This window comes from Mytilus edulis, chromosome 3 (assembly GCF_963676685.1).
Source record: "Mytilus edulis chromosome 3, xbMytEdul2.2, whole genome shotgun sequence".
Lineage (NCBI taxonomy): Eukaryota > Metazoa > Mollusca > Bivalvia > Mytilida > Mytilidae > Mytilus > Mytilus edulis.
This window is the reverse complement of record NC_092346.1, coordinates 2,075,492-2,089,808: the sequence shown is the minus strand read 5'-3', so window position 1 is coordinate 2,089,808 and position 14,317 is coordinate 2,075,492. Positions and strand designations below refer to the sequence as shown.

General features: G+C 34.5%; 1 protein-coding gene across 1 annotated transcript; it reads right to left on the bottom strand.

Moving 5' to 3' along the window:
- Positions 1–5,627: 5,627 nt before the first annotated feature.
- LOC139514124 (52 kDa repressor of the inhibitor of the protein kinase-like) lies at positions 5,628–8,694 on the bottom strand. Its single transcript, XM_071302873.1, has 2 exons — positions 8,637–8,694; positions 5,628–7,990 (listed from the first exon to the last, which is right to left on the bottom strand). Exons 1-2 carry the CDS (start codon positions 8,692–8,694, stop codon positions 5,628–5,630), a joined length of 2,421 nt encoding a protein of 806 aa, XP_071158974.1.
- Positions 8,695–14,317: the final 5,623 nt, after the last annotated feature.

Here is a 14,317-nt window from a genome sequence, read left to right as displayed (position 1 = left end):
ATGTTAGATCTGTGAAAGCAAATTTTTGGTTCTTCCCTCGCCGGGATTCGAACCCATGCTACTGTGATATCGTGACACAAAATCGCCTGCACTGCTCTGTTGGGTTGATGTTTATTAGACATACTTATATATATGGTTTACTTTTTCTAAATTGTTATTTGGATGGAGAGTTGTCTCATTGGCACTCACACCACATCTTCCTATATATATATAGATTTGACCGTTGGTTCTCCCGTTTGAATGGTTTTACACTAGTAATGTTGGGGCCATTTATAGCTTGTTGTTCAGTGTGAGCCAAGGCTCCGTGTTGAAGGCCGTACATTGACCTATAATGGTTTACTTTTTCTAAATTGTTATTTGGATGGAGAGTTGACTCATTGGCACTCACACCACATCTTCCTATATCTATGAAAACACTCCCACTTTTCTGTACTTTCTCTTATTTCATAGATGTACTTTTGGTTGACATCAAACCTCTTAAAGTGCACAAAGAGATAAAAATGTAAACGACATGCATCTCTAATAGAATAAAGAAATTCATCAAATTGAATACTTCCTGAAGACGTATTGTAGCATACAACATGTTATCTATGGCCTCGGACTAAGGATTCCTTCTACTAATTGTCAAAGATTGATGTTCCTTTAATGACAAAACTGAAATCTAAATGATCTCTAGTGATTTCTGGATAGTAACAAAACGACTGAATCCATAGTATTAATGCTTTGCAAATAATCATTCCAAATGCAATAAATATTCTTAATTAAAAGTAATAGGAAAGTCATTTGGACGAATCACATATAATAAACATCCGACCAACGGAAAAGCTCGCGCTATATAAAAACAAATATCGGACGTTTATGAAACATTACATATGCATTATACAGAAACATCACTAGTTTGACCTTTGTCGCGTTATACAAAGTTCAAGGTCGTACTAATGAGTTACAACTTTATTTCAGGCAATCTTTCATTGTATTGTACTTGGTATATAAAGGTGGAGCGAAAGATAACATTTAAGAATTAAATGCTCTTTTTTGTAAATTTATTGGGGTGTAAAAGCGTTGACCGAAGTACATTTTGTATGACATGTATGAAGCGCGGAAGCGCTTCATACTAAAAATGTGCGCACGGTCAACGCTTTTACAACCCTATACAGTTACAAAAAAAAAGGAATTCAATACTTATAATTACATTTTTACCATTAGGATCATGAAAACACGCCTTTTATAAAGTTTTTCTTTCATTTACCTGTGCACTTTATTGTGGGACCTCGTGTCATCATGAATGAAAAGTTGCATTGTGTAATGCAATTGATTAAGGAATATCAAGAGATTGCTAGTTAGCCAATCAGAATAATGTATTATAATGAAACATACATCTAATGTAATTATTAAGAAATGTTAGATATGAACATCGTTAAGCATGTGTTGCCCTATTAAAATAACAATATTATTATTACGTTGATGTTGTTCAGAAAGCCCGAAAATATTGAAACGATCAATATACAATTATTTATTCTTTAAGTGATCATTTTTGGAAAGGTTAAGAAGTTTGCACTGATGTAAGTTTACATCCGTGTCATTTGGTCCCCGTTGAACAGTCTCATTGACAATCATTCATGATCTCCTTATATCCCTTTCATGAATGTGATCTACCGAATAAGACTATTTACCGGATTTGTTATAACATGAGCAGCACGACAGGTGCCACATGTGGAGCAGGATCTACTTACCCTTCAGGAACACCCTTATTTTTTTGTGGGGTTCGTGTTGCTTATTCTTTAGTTTTCTTTGTTGTGTTATGTGTACTATTGTTTGTCTGTTTGTCTTTTTCATTTTTGCCCTGGCGGTTTCAGTTTATTTCGATTTATGAGTTTGACTGTCCCTCTGGTATCTTTCGTCCCTCATTTAATGGTATTCTTTAATCTGCTCAAACACAAATTATGCGCTAAATCATTCTAATGCTCTGGTTTATTCATGTTATTAATGTTTGTTGACATTTTGACAGCTTCGACATTTCCTATCTGATACAGTATTCAAGAACTTTCGTCTGCTACTCAGACTCCAAAGTCATCGCAGCCTTTGCCAAACAATAATAAACTAGGTTATGTCAAAGACCCTCTGCTGTTGTTTTTTATTTGGTCGGGTTGTTGTCTCTTTGACACATTCCCCATTTCCATTCTCAATTTTATGTCAAAGAACATCTCGTTTTCTCTCCTCTTCATCAGAAAAGTGCCAAGACTCAATAATAAGTACATAAATATTCAGTTTCTACTGCAAAAATAATACAAGACTTGCTGGACTTATAGCCTCTAGTCCTTTTAATTGTTTATCTTTTTATTAACTTTACAGTTTTCTCTGTATTTGTCCTCGTGCAATTGTCTTGGTTGTATATCTTGTGATGTGACTCGGTATTTATGTATCACGATATCATATAAAAAACAAATATGCAACACATAAACAAACGACAACCACTGGATTACAGGGCCCGGTTGTTCAAAAGGCTGGATAAAGTTATCCACTGGATAAGCTTGTCCATTGGATAAATGTTTATCCAGTGGATTGCTATCCAGAGGTTAAATTGTGTTGTTCAAAAACTGGTTAAGGATTGTCCAGCTATCCACTGGACAAAATGCTATCCGGAGGACAACTCCCATAACCAGAGAACTCTTAATGATATTATTCAAGCTCTGTTTCAGAAAGTACATCAAGATTCGCGAAAAGTCAGAAAATGGCATTTTCCATTAATGTACCTTTTTCTGTATATTAAACTATGAGCGTACCTACGGCCCACGATGATACCAGAAATTCATTGAATGATATTATATATGTTGATGCAGTTCAAATATTTAAGTGTGACATAGGTACGCTCAGAGTCAAACATTTAAATAACAGTTAAAAAAATTCGTCCTACTAGGATCTACTTGTAGTTTTCATTGAGTGATCGAAATTTTAAACGAACTGCAGACCGGAGAGGATTTCCGGTATTCACTGGGATCCTTCGACAGACTTATCTTCATGCTAGCACTAAAATTAAACATATTTCAGGATATTCTCGTTTCTAATATTCATGGATTAAAAGTGACATTTTAGCAGACCGTCGAATTTGGACCAAAATCAGAAGGAGCTGTGACAAACTTCAAAGAAATTTAGGAATGTGAATGAAGTTGTTCATACTAAAACAGTTCCTTTTCTTTTTTTACTAAATTTCAATATTAAGAACCCTGTGACACAGACGTTAATAATGTCAAAGCATGAACATGTCTTTTGTAGCGTAAAAACTGCAAAACTTTGTTTAGAATGTGATCTCCGAGGAATGGTGGTTTCTTAACAGGACCACATTTTGCATAAATATTCTTTACTCAAAAGATGGATATTGAGTGATGTTAATTTTAGTACATCTTTACCTTCAGAAACATGTATTTTGTTTTATAAATGACAAGGTCTTCGCCCTTGAATGTAAACTAGGCGATTCATCCCCGGATTCATCTTCATTGACGCTTTTAAGAAAGGTGCTTTCTTTCACGTCCGCATTTCTATCAAGTATGGCATGCCAAATTAACATTTATGGCAACGATTATCATTGATGGCGAAAATGATTTACAAAACTGTATATTAATGAGGGCCTGGACAGGGTATTGGGAGCATGGGAGAGAAGGGGGCGGGAGAAAGGAGAAAAGGGGGTAAAAAGGAGACAAAAATGTATATTAAAATTATTAAAATTTAGCAAGAAAACAATTATCTAATAAATGAGTTAATCAAAAGATTCAAGAAAGTGCTAATAAAAAGTAAAAAAAAAAACAAACAAAAAAACGACCCCGAGGAAATAGTGAAACGGAAAGTCCTTAATTTAACTGCAAAATCAAACAAATGAATAACAACTGTTATATTACGAATTGGTACAGGCATTTTCTTATGTAGAAAATGTTGGATTGGACCTGGTTTTATGGCTAGTCAAACCTTTCACTTCTATGACAGTTGCAGAAAATTCCCCGAAATGGCATACTAACGAAAAAAATATTACGAACCTCGTCACTAATTCATTACGATCTCTTATATATGGAGAAAGACTAAAAACTAACAATTTCAAGGTTTTTTTTGTGAGCCCGTGAATGTATAGAGACACATGTCACCATCCTTGGTTTTTTTATAGATAAATTGCTTCAAAGTTAACCGATATGCATACAATTTGGCAGAAAAAGGATGACATTACTTAATATAGAGTAACAAGCTTTTATCTGAGAGGTATTGAAAAAACATGTAACGGGATCTGAATGGTGTTTGTTATTTTTTGTTTTCCCTGTCTGGTTTCGTAAATTTCCTATTAATTTTACTGATTTAGTTTTATTTCCAACTAACAGGGTGCACATTCTACTTCAAAATGTTATTGAGTGATCAGTGATTTTCAAGTACAATTTGAATTGATTGATTTGATTTGAGGTTGCAAATGTCCAGTGGCAAATATTTCAGGCATGTTCAGGACGATACAATACAATTTGAAACTGTTGTGTCTAAAAGACGCATTTCTAATGCAGCCATCAAAAAAGGTTACTAATAAAAACATTCCATCAGTTGTGAAAGTGAAAGATAAATAATACATGTTTTTAATATAGTATATTCTCTGCATGATGTAAACGTTTGGGTAGTGTGCATAGTTGCAGACAAACCTTGCAAACTGTATTAAATGTAAGTTCAACATTTTGTCATTCGTGAAAAAAATCTGAGAACATACATGCATCCTCTAAGTTAAACACTCGGTACATTATAAAATGTCCACCTTGAAATTGTACACTGTAGGAGGAAGTCGGACTATGTGCTCTGCGTGTCTTTATATATTTTCAAAATGCCAAATTTAGCAAACTGTCATTTAAAAAAAGTCTTGTTTATAAAAGGTACTGTTATACCACTGTCCCAGGTTAGGGGGAGGGTTGGAATCCCGCTAACATGTTTAACCCCGCTACATTATTTATGTATGTGCCTATCCCAAGTCAGGCTGTAATTCAGTGGTTGTCGTTTGTTTATGTGTTACATATTTGTTTTTCGTTCATTTTTTTTACATAAATAAGGCCGTTAGTTTTCTCGTTTGAATTGTTTTACATTGTCTCATCGGGGCCTTTTATAGCTGACTATGCGGTATGGGCTTTGCTCATTGTTGAAGACCTATAGTTGTTAATGTCTGTGTCATTTTGGTCTTTTGTTGATAGTTGTCTCATTGGCAATCATACCACATCTTCTTTTTTATATTGATTGAAAATGCGCACTTTTGGTATATATATATTTTTTTTAAGTTGACATAAAGAAAATGTAGCACTTCGAAATAAGTTGTATAAACCCAAAGCTACATCCTATATACCGATTACGTGAGGGACCAAGGCCGTAGCGCAAGGCCGAACGAAGTGAGGCAAATCGCCGAGCGGAGCGAGGCGAAAAATGTTTGAGCCGAGCGAAGCGAGGCGAAAATTTTGGGGGGGTTCGGGTGTCTGAAACGGGAAAAGCTTATTTCAGCATAAATATGGGAGAAGTCAATGTATTTATAATAAGAAACAAAAGAAACAAATTAACAGAAATGCGTTTTTTTTAATAGCTAGCCTAGTAAGTAACAAAACAAGTTTCACTGTATATCATAGTTAATCTCTGTTGGTCAACCAAAACTTCCCGATTCTCCTATGTCCTGTGCTATCGAATAGCTTCAATACACGTTCTTTGTCCACTGCATCATTCCTATGCACATGGAGCATGGCAAGCCCACAAAGCCTGTCACCACCCATTGTAGCCCGTTCCCATGTTTTCAAACGCCTTAAACTGGAAAACGATCTCTCACAACAGACTGATGTCACAGGCATAGTTAAAAGTACTTGCAATATTGTGAAAACATTTGGGTACAAGTCTTTGTTAGCCAGCTTAATTGCTGTCGTGAGGCTTCCTTCATCTAGCATACCTACTGTCTTTCTTACCCACCTGTCAAGTTCACATGTTAACTCTTCCATGTTTGTTACGTCCGGAAATGCTTGGAAAAGGTGTTCAATTAATTCCGGTGTTAACTTGCCTACATTTTTTGGAATAAGGTAATATCCTAACATTTGATTTTTTACCTCATCAGGAAACCGGCGTTGCATTTCACTAATAACGTGATCCAAAAATGGGAAAAATAAATTAATTCGCCAATGCTGCTCTGCAGTAGAGGCAGTTGCTGCGTTCTCCCTATGAACTTGACGACCAACTCGCCTACGTGGCATTAAGTCTATTTCAATAGCATCTGCTATGACAGTACCTCGCCTGAAAAGTTCTGAAAAAATTTCCTCTGTTCTCTTTTCCTGCAATAATTCCAGAAGAATTTTTGATTCCTCAAAAGCATCCACCATGTTGCAGTCAGTCTTTTGAAGGAACAATGTTAGTGGCTTAAGAATGCTCAAAACAAATTGGGCAACTAACACGGCAACAATGCATTCGGGGTCTTCCAGGTAGCGCCGATAACCACTTGCATTTGTCCTAGCATCACTTGTGCTTACATTTTCAATTTTAGTCAGAGCAGCATGAACAGATTTGTAGTTTGCAAGAAGTGACGAAACCGTGTCTACTCTTGCTGTCCACCTTGTTTCGCATAAACGCTTCACCGAAACATCTGTTCCCTTTTTCAAAAGTTTTATGTCGACATCTTCTTCCTCATTTTGTAAACCTTCAAGCATATCATCTACTAATTTTGTATTACCTGTAAATGAGTTTAGGATGGTTTTACGCTTGTGGGATGCACACAAGAACCATGTCCTTTGGCCGACTGATGACATCAAATTTCGTATCTGGCGCACATCCTTGCAACTCTGCGTCACCACAAGGTTAAGGTTGTGCGACTTGCAGTGCACGAAGGGTGCATCTGGACATTGTTCACGTATGCGCTGTTGTACACCTGATACATGTCCACTCATGACAGAGGCTCCATCGTACCCTTGTCCACGCAGTTTCTGCAATGGTAGTCCCCATTTGTCTAGGTTACTAACAATTGCATTAGCAATATGTTCAGCGTCAACTTCCTTAGGTTCAACAAATCCTAAAAAATCCTCTCTAACCTCATACGTGTCATTATCAACATATCTGATACACAGCGATAGTTGCTCTGTCACGGAAACATCCGTAGTTTCATCGGCCATTATGGAATAAAAGCCAGATGCTTTACATTTTTGCACAATTCGTTCTCTTATTTCAAGTTCACAGCATTGTATCAATTCGTTCTGAATCTGTGGTGATAGGTATGTCATAGATTTGTGTGCTGTTTCGAGATGATCTTTTAATACCGTATCAAAGTTAGATTTCCAATTGATGAAAAATTGAAAGTTTCCGTCTTCCTGGTGAGATATTTTATCCCAATTTCCCCTTAATGCAATGTTCCTCTGCCCTAACACGATTATCACATCAATTATGGAAAGAAGTATATCATGATTTTTCTTGACCTTGTCTTCATATGCTTTGCTTAATGATGAACATATACTAGGTTTCTTGCCTTCGCATACAGAGATAAAATTTTCAGCCTTCTCAACTGCATTTCTATGGTCAACGGAGTCGTCATGTGATTTTAAAGTTGATCTTTTATTACCCACTGCATTTTTCCAGTCCGTGAAACCTTTACTGCTAAAAAGTCCACCTTCATCCCGAAAAACAACACAATACTTGCAATATGCAGCATCTTCCGTACAGGAATATCTTAACCATGGAAACTGGGATTCCCAAGATGGCAAATATCGTCTCCCCCCTTTTTTAGGATAAACATTAGATATTTCGTCAGCATCTTTTAGCATCGCCAATTTCTGTTCATCTGTACTATGTTGGTTTTCAATAAGAAATATAGCTGGATCAAGCCCCTTTTGACTACTAACTGACATTAGAGTGGACTTTTTACTAGTACTCGGCTCTGGTGTTTCCCTTATTTCTGGATCTGGTTCATTTTGAATGGGAGAGGATATATCTGGAGTTAATTTTTCTGTATCAGAATGGTCATCTACAAAGAAATTGAACAAATAAACCTGATGCTAGCATGATGATAATGATGATGAATGCCTTTTTCATCTCCTGTCCAGCAGCAAGTTATAAGCTTATAAAAGACGAGAACATATTATAAGCATCAATTAGGATATATCTATTTTTAATACATAATCATAATCCGCTGGAAGACATGTCAACCTAACTGGACACATTTATTCTACCAACTTTCAAGTCATTGGTTTTAACTATGAACAACCTGGATTCGAACCCACGACCTTACCGCTCAAGAAGCAATGGAACACATTAGCATACAACCAGACAATGCTGATCATAATCAGAAAAAGAAACACGAAAAAAAATATTTTCAAACAATACTAAAAATATATTTCACACTTTTATTACTGATAAATAAATATAATGAATTGCCTTAAATTAATACATTAAAGATTTGAGTCTCCCATAAAAAGGCGCTTCGTGATTTTGTTTAAAACTAATTATAAATAATTATTATATTTTTGGTCAATGAATTATTTTATCGATTAGCATTTGTTGTTCAGTGAATTGATAGTGTATACATTGGTAACTATAGCATTATCCATCCAAAAAATAAAACAAGCAGAAAGCCTGCATACTTATAGGGGGTGTTTATACTCATGAGTTACCTTTCTCATCTTTTTTTCTCTTTAAAGAACCCGTCTTCAACCAGTTTTGTAAAGACATCACGAGTTTGTTTCAATTTTCTATTTTGATTTGTATTCGGAACACTTATTGTTTTACCGTCAGCGCTATGGTAAAAGCTGCACGCTGCAACATAGTGGACACACTGTATGTAGTGTGCCGGTAGATAATTTGAAACTCGAAACTCGCATAATGATATTAGTATGATAATGTAAAATACATAATTGAAAAAAATGACACTTGAAAGTTTGGTCGTCGTTTCAAAAGTGAGGCATTTGCCTCATTTGCCTCCATTACGCTACGGCCCTGGGGACAGGTGGTCAAATGGACACGGGTAAAACAGTACGTTCGCGGCATTTTGTCGAGGGACCAAAATATATAATAAGCGTTTATGATTGTGTTCTATTTTACAAAGCATTTGGTGACAACATTTATTTTTGAATAAGCAGTTCATAGTGGAATATAGTTGGGAAATATCAACTGTACATCATGTCCAACTCAACAACAAAACACACCCATTCCTGTACACCCAAGTGTAAATTAACGTGTACCAAAATGATATTTAAATGTAAGTGTTTTCTGTTTGATTCTGCGTTTGAAGAAATATAAGCAAACAAACATATCTCTTCATATTTTTTTGGCGTTTTGAGCGCTTTTCTGGGTTTACCTTAATCAAAATTCCGATTATTCCTTTATTCTTGAACACTGGGTTTTATTTAATGAATCGTGTGATTGTAAATTTCAAGAAATAATTTTTAAAATACGGAATTGAAAGAAAAATTATGTAACAGGGTCTGAATGATCTAATTTTAGTTTGTCCCAACGGGTGCGCATTAAGTGTTGACATCCCAAAATGACAGGCCTTTGTAAACTTTTTCCTCATTCTGATGTTGCTGTCCTGTCTAAACTGCGCTTATATGTTAACAGTATTGGCAATCTATTCTTACAAGCTTCCGCGACCATATTTTCTGTACAGTCCAATCATGCCAATAATATATTTCCAAAACTTGTTACACTTGGGACATATAGGGAAAGTTGTGCGCCAAAATAACCAAGTTCAAGGACAATTTTTATACTTCTTCGTTGTTATTTCCATTCCAAAAATCATTTACTGCCTGATTTTCGACGACTGCTTGTATTCGATAAATTCTATCCTGTATTATTTTCCAAAAGAATTTTATTTTTATTTTTTGCAAGCAGCGTTTTTCGGCATACATTTTAAAACGAATTTGTTTCTTGCGAAATTGCACTGAAAGTGTCACAAAAATTCCCCGTATTTTTACACATTATGCTGCGTTTATAGTAAAAAAAATCATCGGGAAACGGCGTGCATCAGAGTTAAGCAGGGGTCAAACATTCACGAGTCCTTGACAGGACTATTCCCGATTAAAATTTGTCAAAATTCGAAAATATGGGAGGTTACTTTGAAATGTCCCTCCTAGATGGGAATGTGTATGCGTTTGATCACGTTGCAGGCATATATATTGCACCCTATCTGTCTATCAATGTATTTCTGTTAAGCGCATCTCCTCCTGAACAACTGGATGGATATTGAAGAAATATTTACACGAGAAAGTTCTAAATGTTACAGGGGAGATACTCTTTACTTTAATATATGGCATTACTAATCTTCTAAGCGAAACTCTTCCTGAATGTTTAATGGATTTTAATGAAATGTATGTCTGAAAGGGTAATGGATAGAGAAAAGAGAGGGAGAATAGAGGCGGGAGAAAGGAGAAGAGCGGGCGGGAGCAGGGAGAAACTTATATTTATTTTATATCACCTTTTGTCAAAAATATTCATGAAGTATGTGCCACTGGATGGTTAAATCAACATTCAATCAATAATACCTTCTCTTTAATTGCAGTATTAAAATGACTTGTTAAAATATTCAAATAAATAAAAATAAAATTTATTCATTGATCAGATATTATTTTGTCAAAAAAAACAAACGAATATTGCATGTAAAAAGCAAATCAATAATTTTTCAAACAGTAAAAATAAATTTGCGTTGATACGAAAATGTTAGGGCCAGCATGGTTTCAGCTAGCAGAAAATAACAATTTATACAATTAAAAATCTCTATCAATCTTAAAGGTTATCTTTGGATTTTTCTGTGTGAAAGACATATGCTGTGCGTCAATGGATTGCGACTGACTATTCTAAAACACGAAAAAAATGCGTATTTAAAAGTTTTGGTTTACGGTTGTAAAATATGCTTGTCCAGAACTTACCATAGGAAAAATGTGGTGATTATTTTCAAAATATTATCATATCATTGTTTACATTGGGTCTCCATTTGCTAATCAGAGAAATACATGGACTATCCAAATTAAACTTGTTTTTAACCATTTGTAAATATTACTGGGTTGGTTTTTTTACTCTTTTATTTATGCATTTCTTTCTCCTCTTATAGATATAGGAAGATGTGGTGTGAGTGCCAATGAGACAACTCTCCATCCAAATAACAATTTATAAAAGTAAACAATTATAGGTCAATGTACGGCTTTCAACACGGATCATTGGCTCACACCGAACTATAAGCTATAAAGGGCCCTAAATTAATAGTTTAAAACCATTCAAACGGGAAAACCAACGGTTTAATTTTTATCTCGTACTAAAGAGATAATAAACTACTGATCTCGTAATGACGCGATAGTTTTCTCGTGTATTGCTGTTTTAAAAAAAAAAGTTACAACACTGGTACAAAATTTGTATACCAGTATTGTGGACAATACTGGTATACCAGTATTGCGATCACCAACTACAGGAGATCCCGGCCCACTAAAATATTTGAACTGCATCAACATTTATGTTCAAGAAATGTCTGGTATAAATATGATCGTGGGCCGTAGGTACGCTCATAGTTTAAAATGCAGAAAAAGGTTTTGAAACTGCAATTTTTCTGCCTTTCGCGAATATTGAGGTGTTTACAGCAACAGAGCATGAATAATATCAGCAGGAGTTGGAAAATCTATTGATGTTTACAAAAATACAGGATTTTTAATCTTTTTTTTAAATATTAGTTTTATAATAATTGCAATTCACTTTTAATTTGAACGAAATAAGGGGGTCGTTCTCTGATGCTTATCCTACATTGTCCTTTAATTTAAGAGAACTGACCAGTATTTCTGATTATTCTAATGTGCTTTCCGAATCGCAGTTAGAAAATGTATGCGATATGAAAAACACCTTGTATCGTATTGTTCATCAACAGGTGCGTTGGCCGAGCATCTCTTACGTCAGAACTTTTGTGACGTCATGTAATAATAAGTAAAAGGCGTTCTTAAAATTTGTCCGAACTGATTTTTTTCACTTCAATATTAAATACACAATAACAAGCAATGCAACTGTAAAAAAACATCTAAGAGTAATTTCAATCTGTGTGGCAACTGTCCAGAATGGCATAATTTCTCTGGGTAGGTCTTTTCAAATCATCATAAAGAAAAATTGTTTAAACTTCTATTCAGAAAATCTTTACCTGTTTACCTAGCCTGAAATTCTATATGGTTCACCGTGAAATTCACTATTTATGCGTGGTTTATATGTCTACTACACATCATACAACACATGGGCAGCCATATTTAGCCACTGGATAAGAACTTATCCGAACCCCCAGACACTGGACAAATTTTGTCCGTGGTTAAGCTATTTTATCCACTGGACAATTTTTGAACAACCGGATTTGTCCAGCGGACAAAAGTTATCCAGTGGATACAGACTTTATCCTGTGGATAACTTTATCCAGCCTTTTGAACAACCGGGCCCAGGCTGCTGACTTGGGACAGGCACATACATAAATAATGTGTCATGTTCTTCTTTAAGTTTTTCTGGTGCTGCTAGGCACTGAAGTTCGATTGATTCGGACTTTACAGACTTCATTAACAGAGATGTGCTGCTTACAGAAAAAACTGCTATTACCAATTCATGATACTTTTCAGTAAATGACATGATAATCGGTGCTTATGTCTTTTGTTATATAAATAAGATTCATTTTATTTTTGAAACACTTTTTTATCAGAACTGTTAATGTTGTCTTTTACTCCTTTAGTTACCATACGAGTGTATCATTAGCTCAGTAGTCAAAATTTTGGTACTTACATGATTTATAACAAACCTTTTAAAAATTGTCAGTTAACAAATTGTGAAAGTAAAAAGAAACTAAGGTTTCAACTATCTCAGGCAAAGGTGATTGATATGGTCATATTAATAAATAAACTGTTAACAAAAAATTTAATTTTTGAAATACTAAGGCTTTTCTGCCTCAGGACTAGATTACCTTAGCTATATTTGGCAAAACCATTAGGAATTTTGGTCATCAATGCTCTTCAACTTCGAACTTAATTTGGTCTTTTTATCTTTTTTGGATTTGAGCGTCACTGATGAGTCTTATGTAGTTTATTTGGCTTGCTATATTAGGTCCCTTTTTCGTCATATAGGAGGTTAAATAACACTTTGAGCGTTCAATATAAATGTACATTAAAACAGCGCTTCAAACACATGAAACGTAAAGCGTTGTTCTTATTTTTGATATAACTAACTTTTATATTCTGTATATTGAAACAAACAAATTTCTTTTTTCTCAAGTGACTACGGTATTTATCAAATAAAAACGTGATTGCTCTGTCGGATCATCCGGCGATAAAACTGAAAGAAAAAACCAATAGTAAACGTATCTCGGGAAATGTTTAATTCCCAATTTAGAAGTAAACTAGTAAAACTGCATATATTTTTATTTAACTGCAGAAGAGTGCGAATAGATTGCTGATTTGGAGCTATGGCTCAGGGAATCATATATTTTATGTATACCATTGGCGTTTTTAAGCTCACTACTAAATGCATTCATTGACAAAAGTAAATATAATTGTTGTTATTGGTTTCTGTAGGCGGCTTACTTTATTTACTATATCTTTATTTACCAAAGTCATAACAACTATAGGCATACAATATATAAACTACACAAAGTATACATAAATAGCAGAAGGTAATGTGTTAAACATATTACATCATGTTAGATCTTAATTTTTGTGCACGAAATATAAATTTACCCAAATTACATAATTCTCTAAGATTATTAGAACTCATTAATTGTATATATTGATACATAGAAGGTTTTCTCCAATAATATGGTTTTATAAAATAAGATCTAAGACCTTGATAAGTAGGACATTTTAAAATAAAATGCATCTCATCTTCAATGTCATTTTTACAAAAACTACATAGTCTATTACTTCTTGGAATTGCAGAATAGCGACCACATTCTATAGCTAAATCATGACTACTAAGTCTTATTTGGTAATACACTGTTTTAAGCTCACTACTAAATACATTCATTGACAAAAGTAAATATAATTGTTGTTATTGGTTTCTGTAGGCGGCTTACTTATGTAGTAAATATTATCATCCAAACAATAACACAGTAGCTCAGTTTTTATTAAAACATATTGTATTAAACATTTCGCAAAGTAACAAACTAGTACAATTGTTAGAAATTTCGTACAAAGAGACGAACGTTCTTTCGCCCTCATGAGATTTGTCTGATATTTTAGTCCGTAACAATGGGTCAATATTTTGCACAGAATAAAACCCACACTTTTGCAGATTGTTATTGTTATAAAAAGTAAAATCACAAAAATACTGAACTCCGAGGAAAGTTCAAAACGAA

Bases quoted from the DNA above. Each gene is read 5' to 3' on its own strand.
- LOC139514124 (XM_071302873.1), bottom strand. From the start codon at position 8,694: ATGTCTTTACAAAACTGGTTGAAGACGGGTTCTTTAAAGAGAAAAAAA. The intron at 7,991-8,636 runs GTAACTCATGAG...ATTTCTTTGTAG, and splicing joins GAGAAAAAAAGATGAGAAAG to ATGACCATTCTGATACAGAA.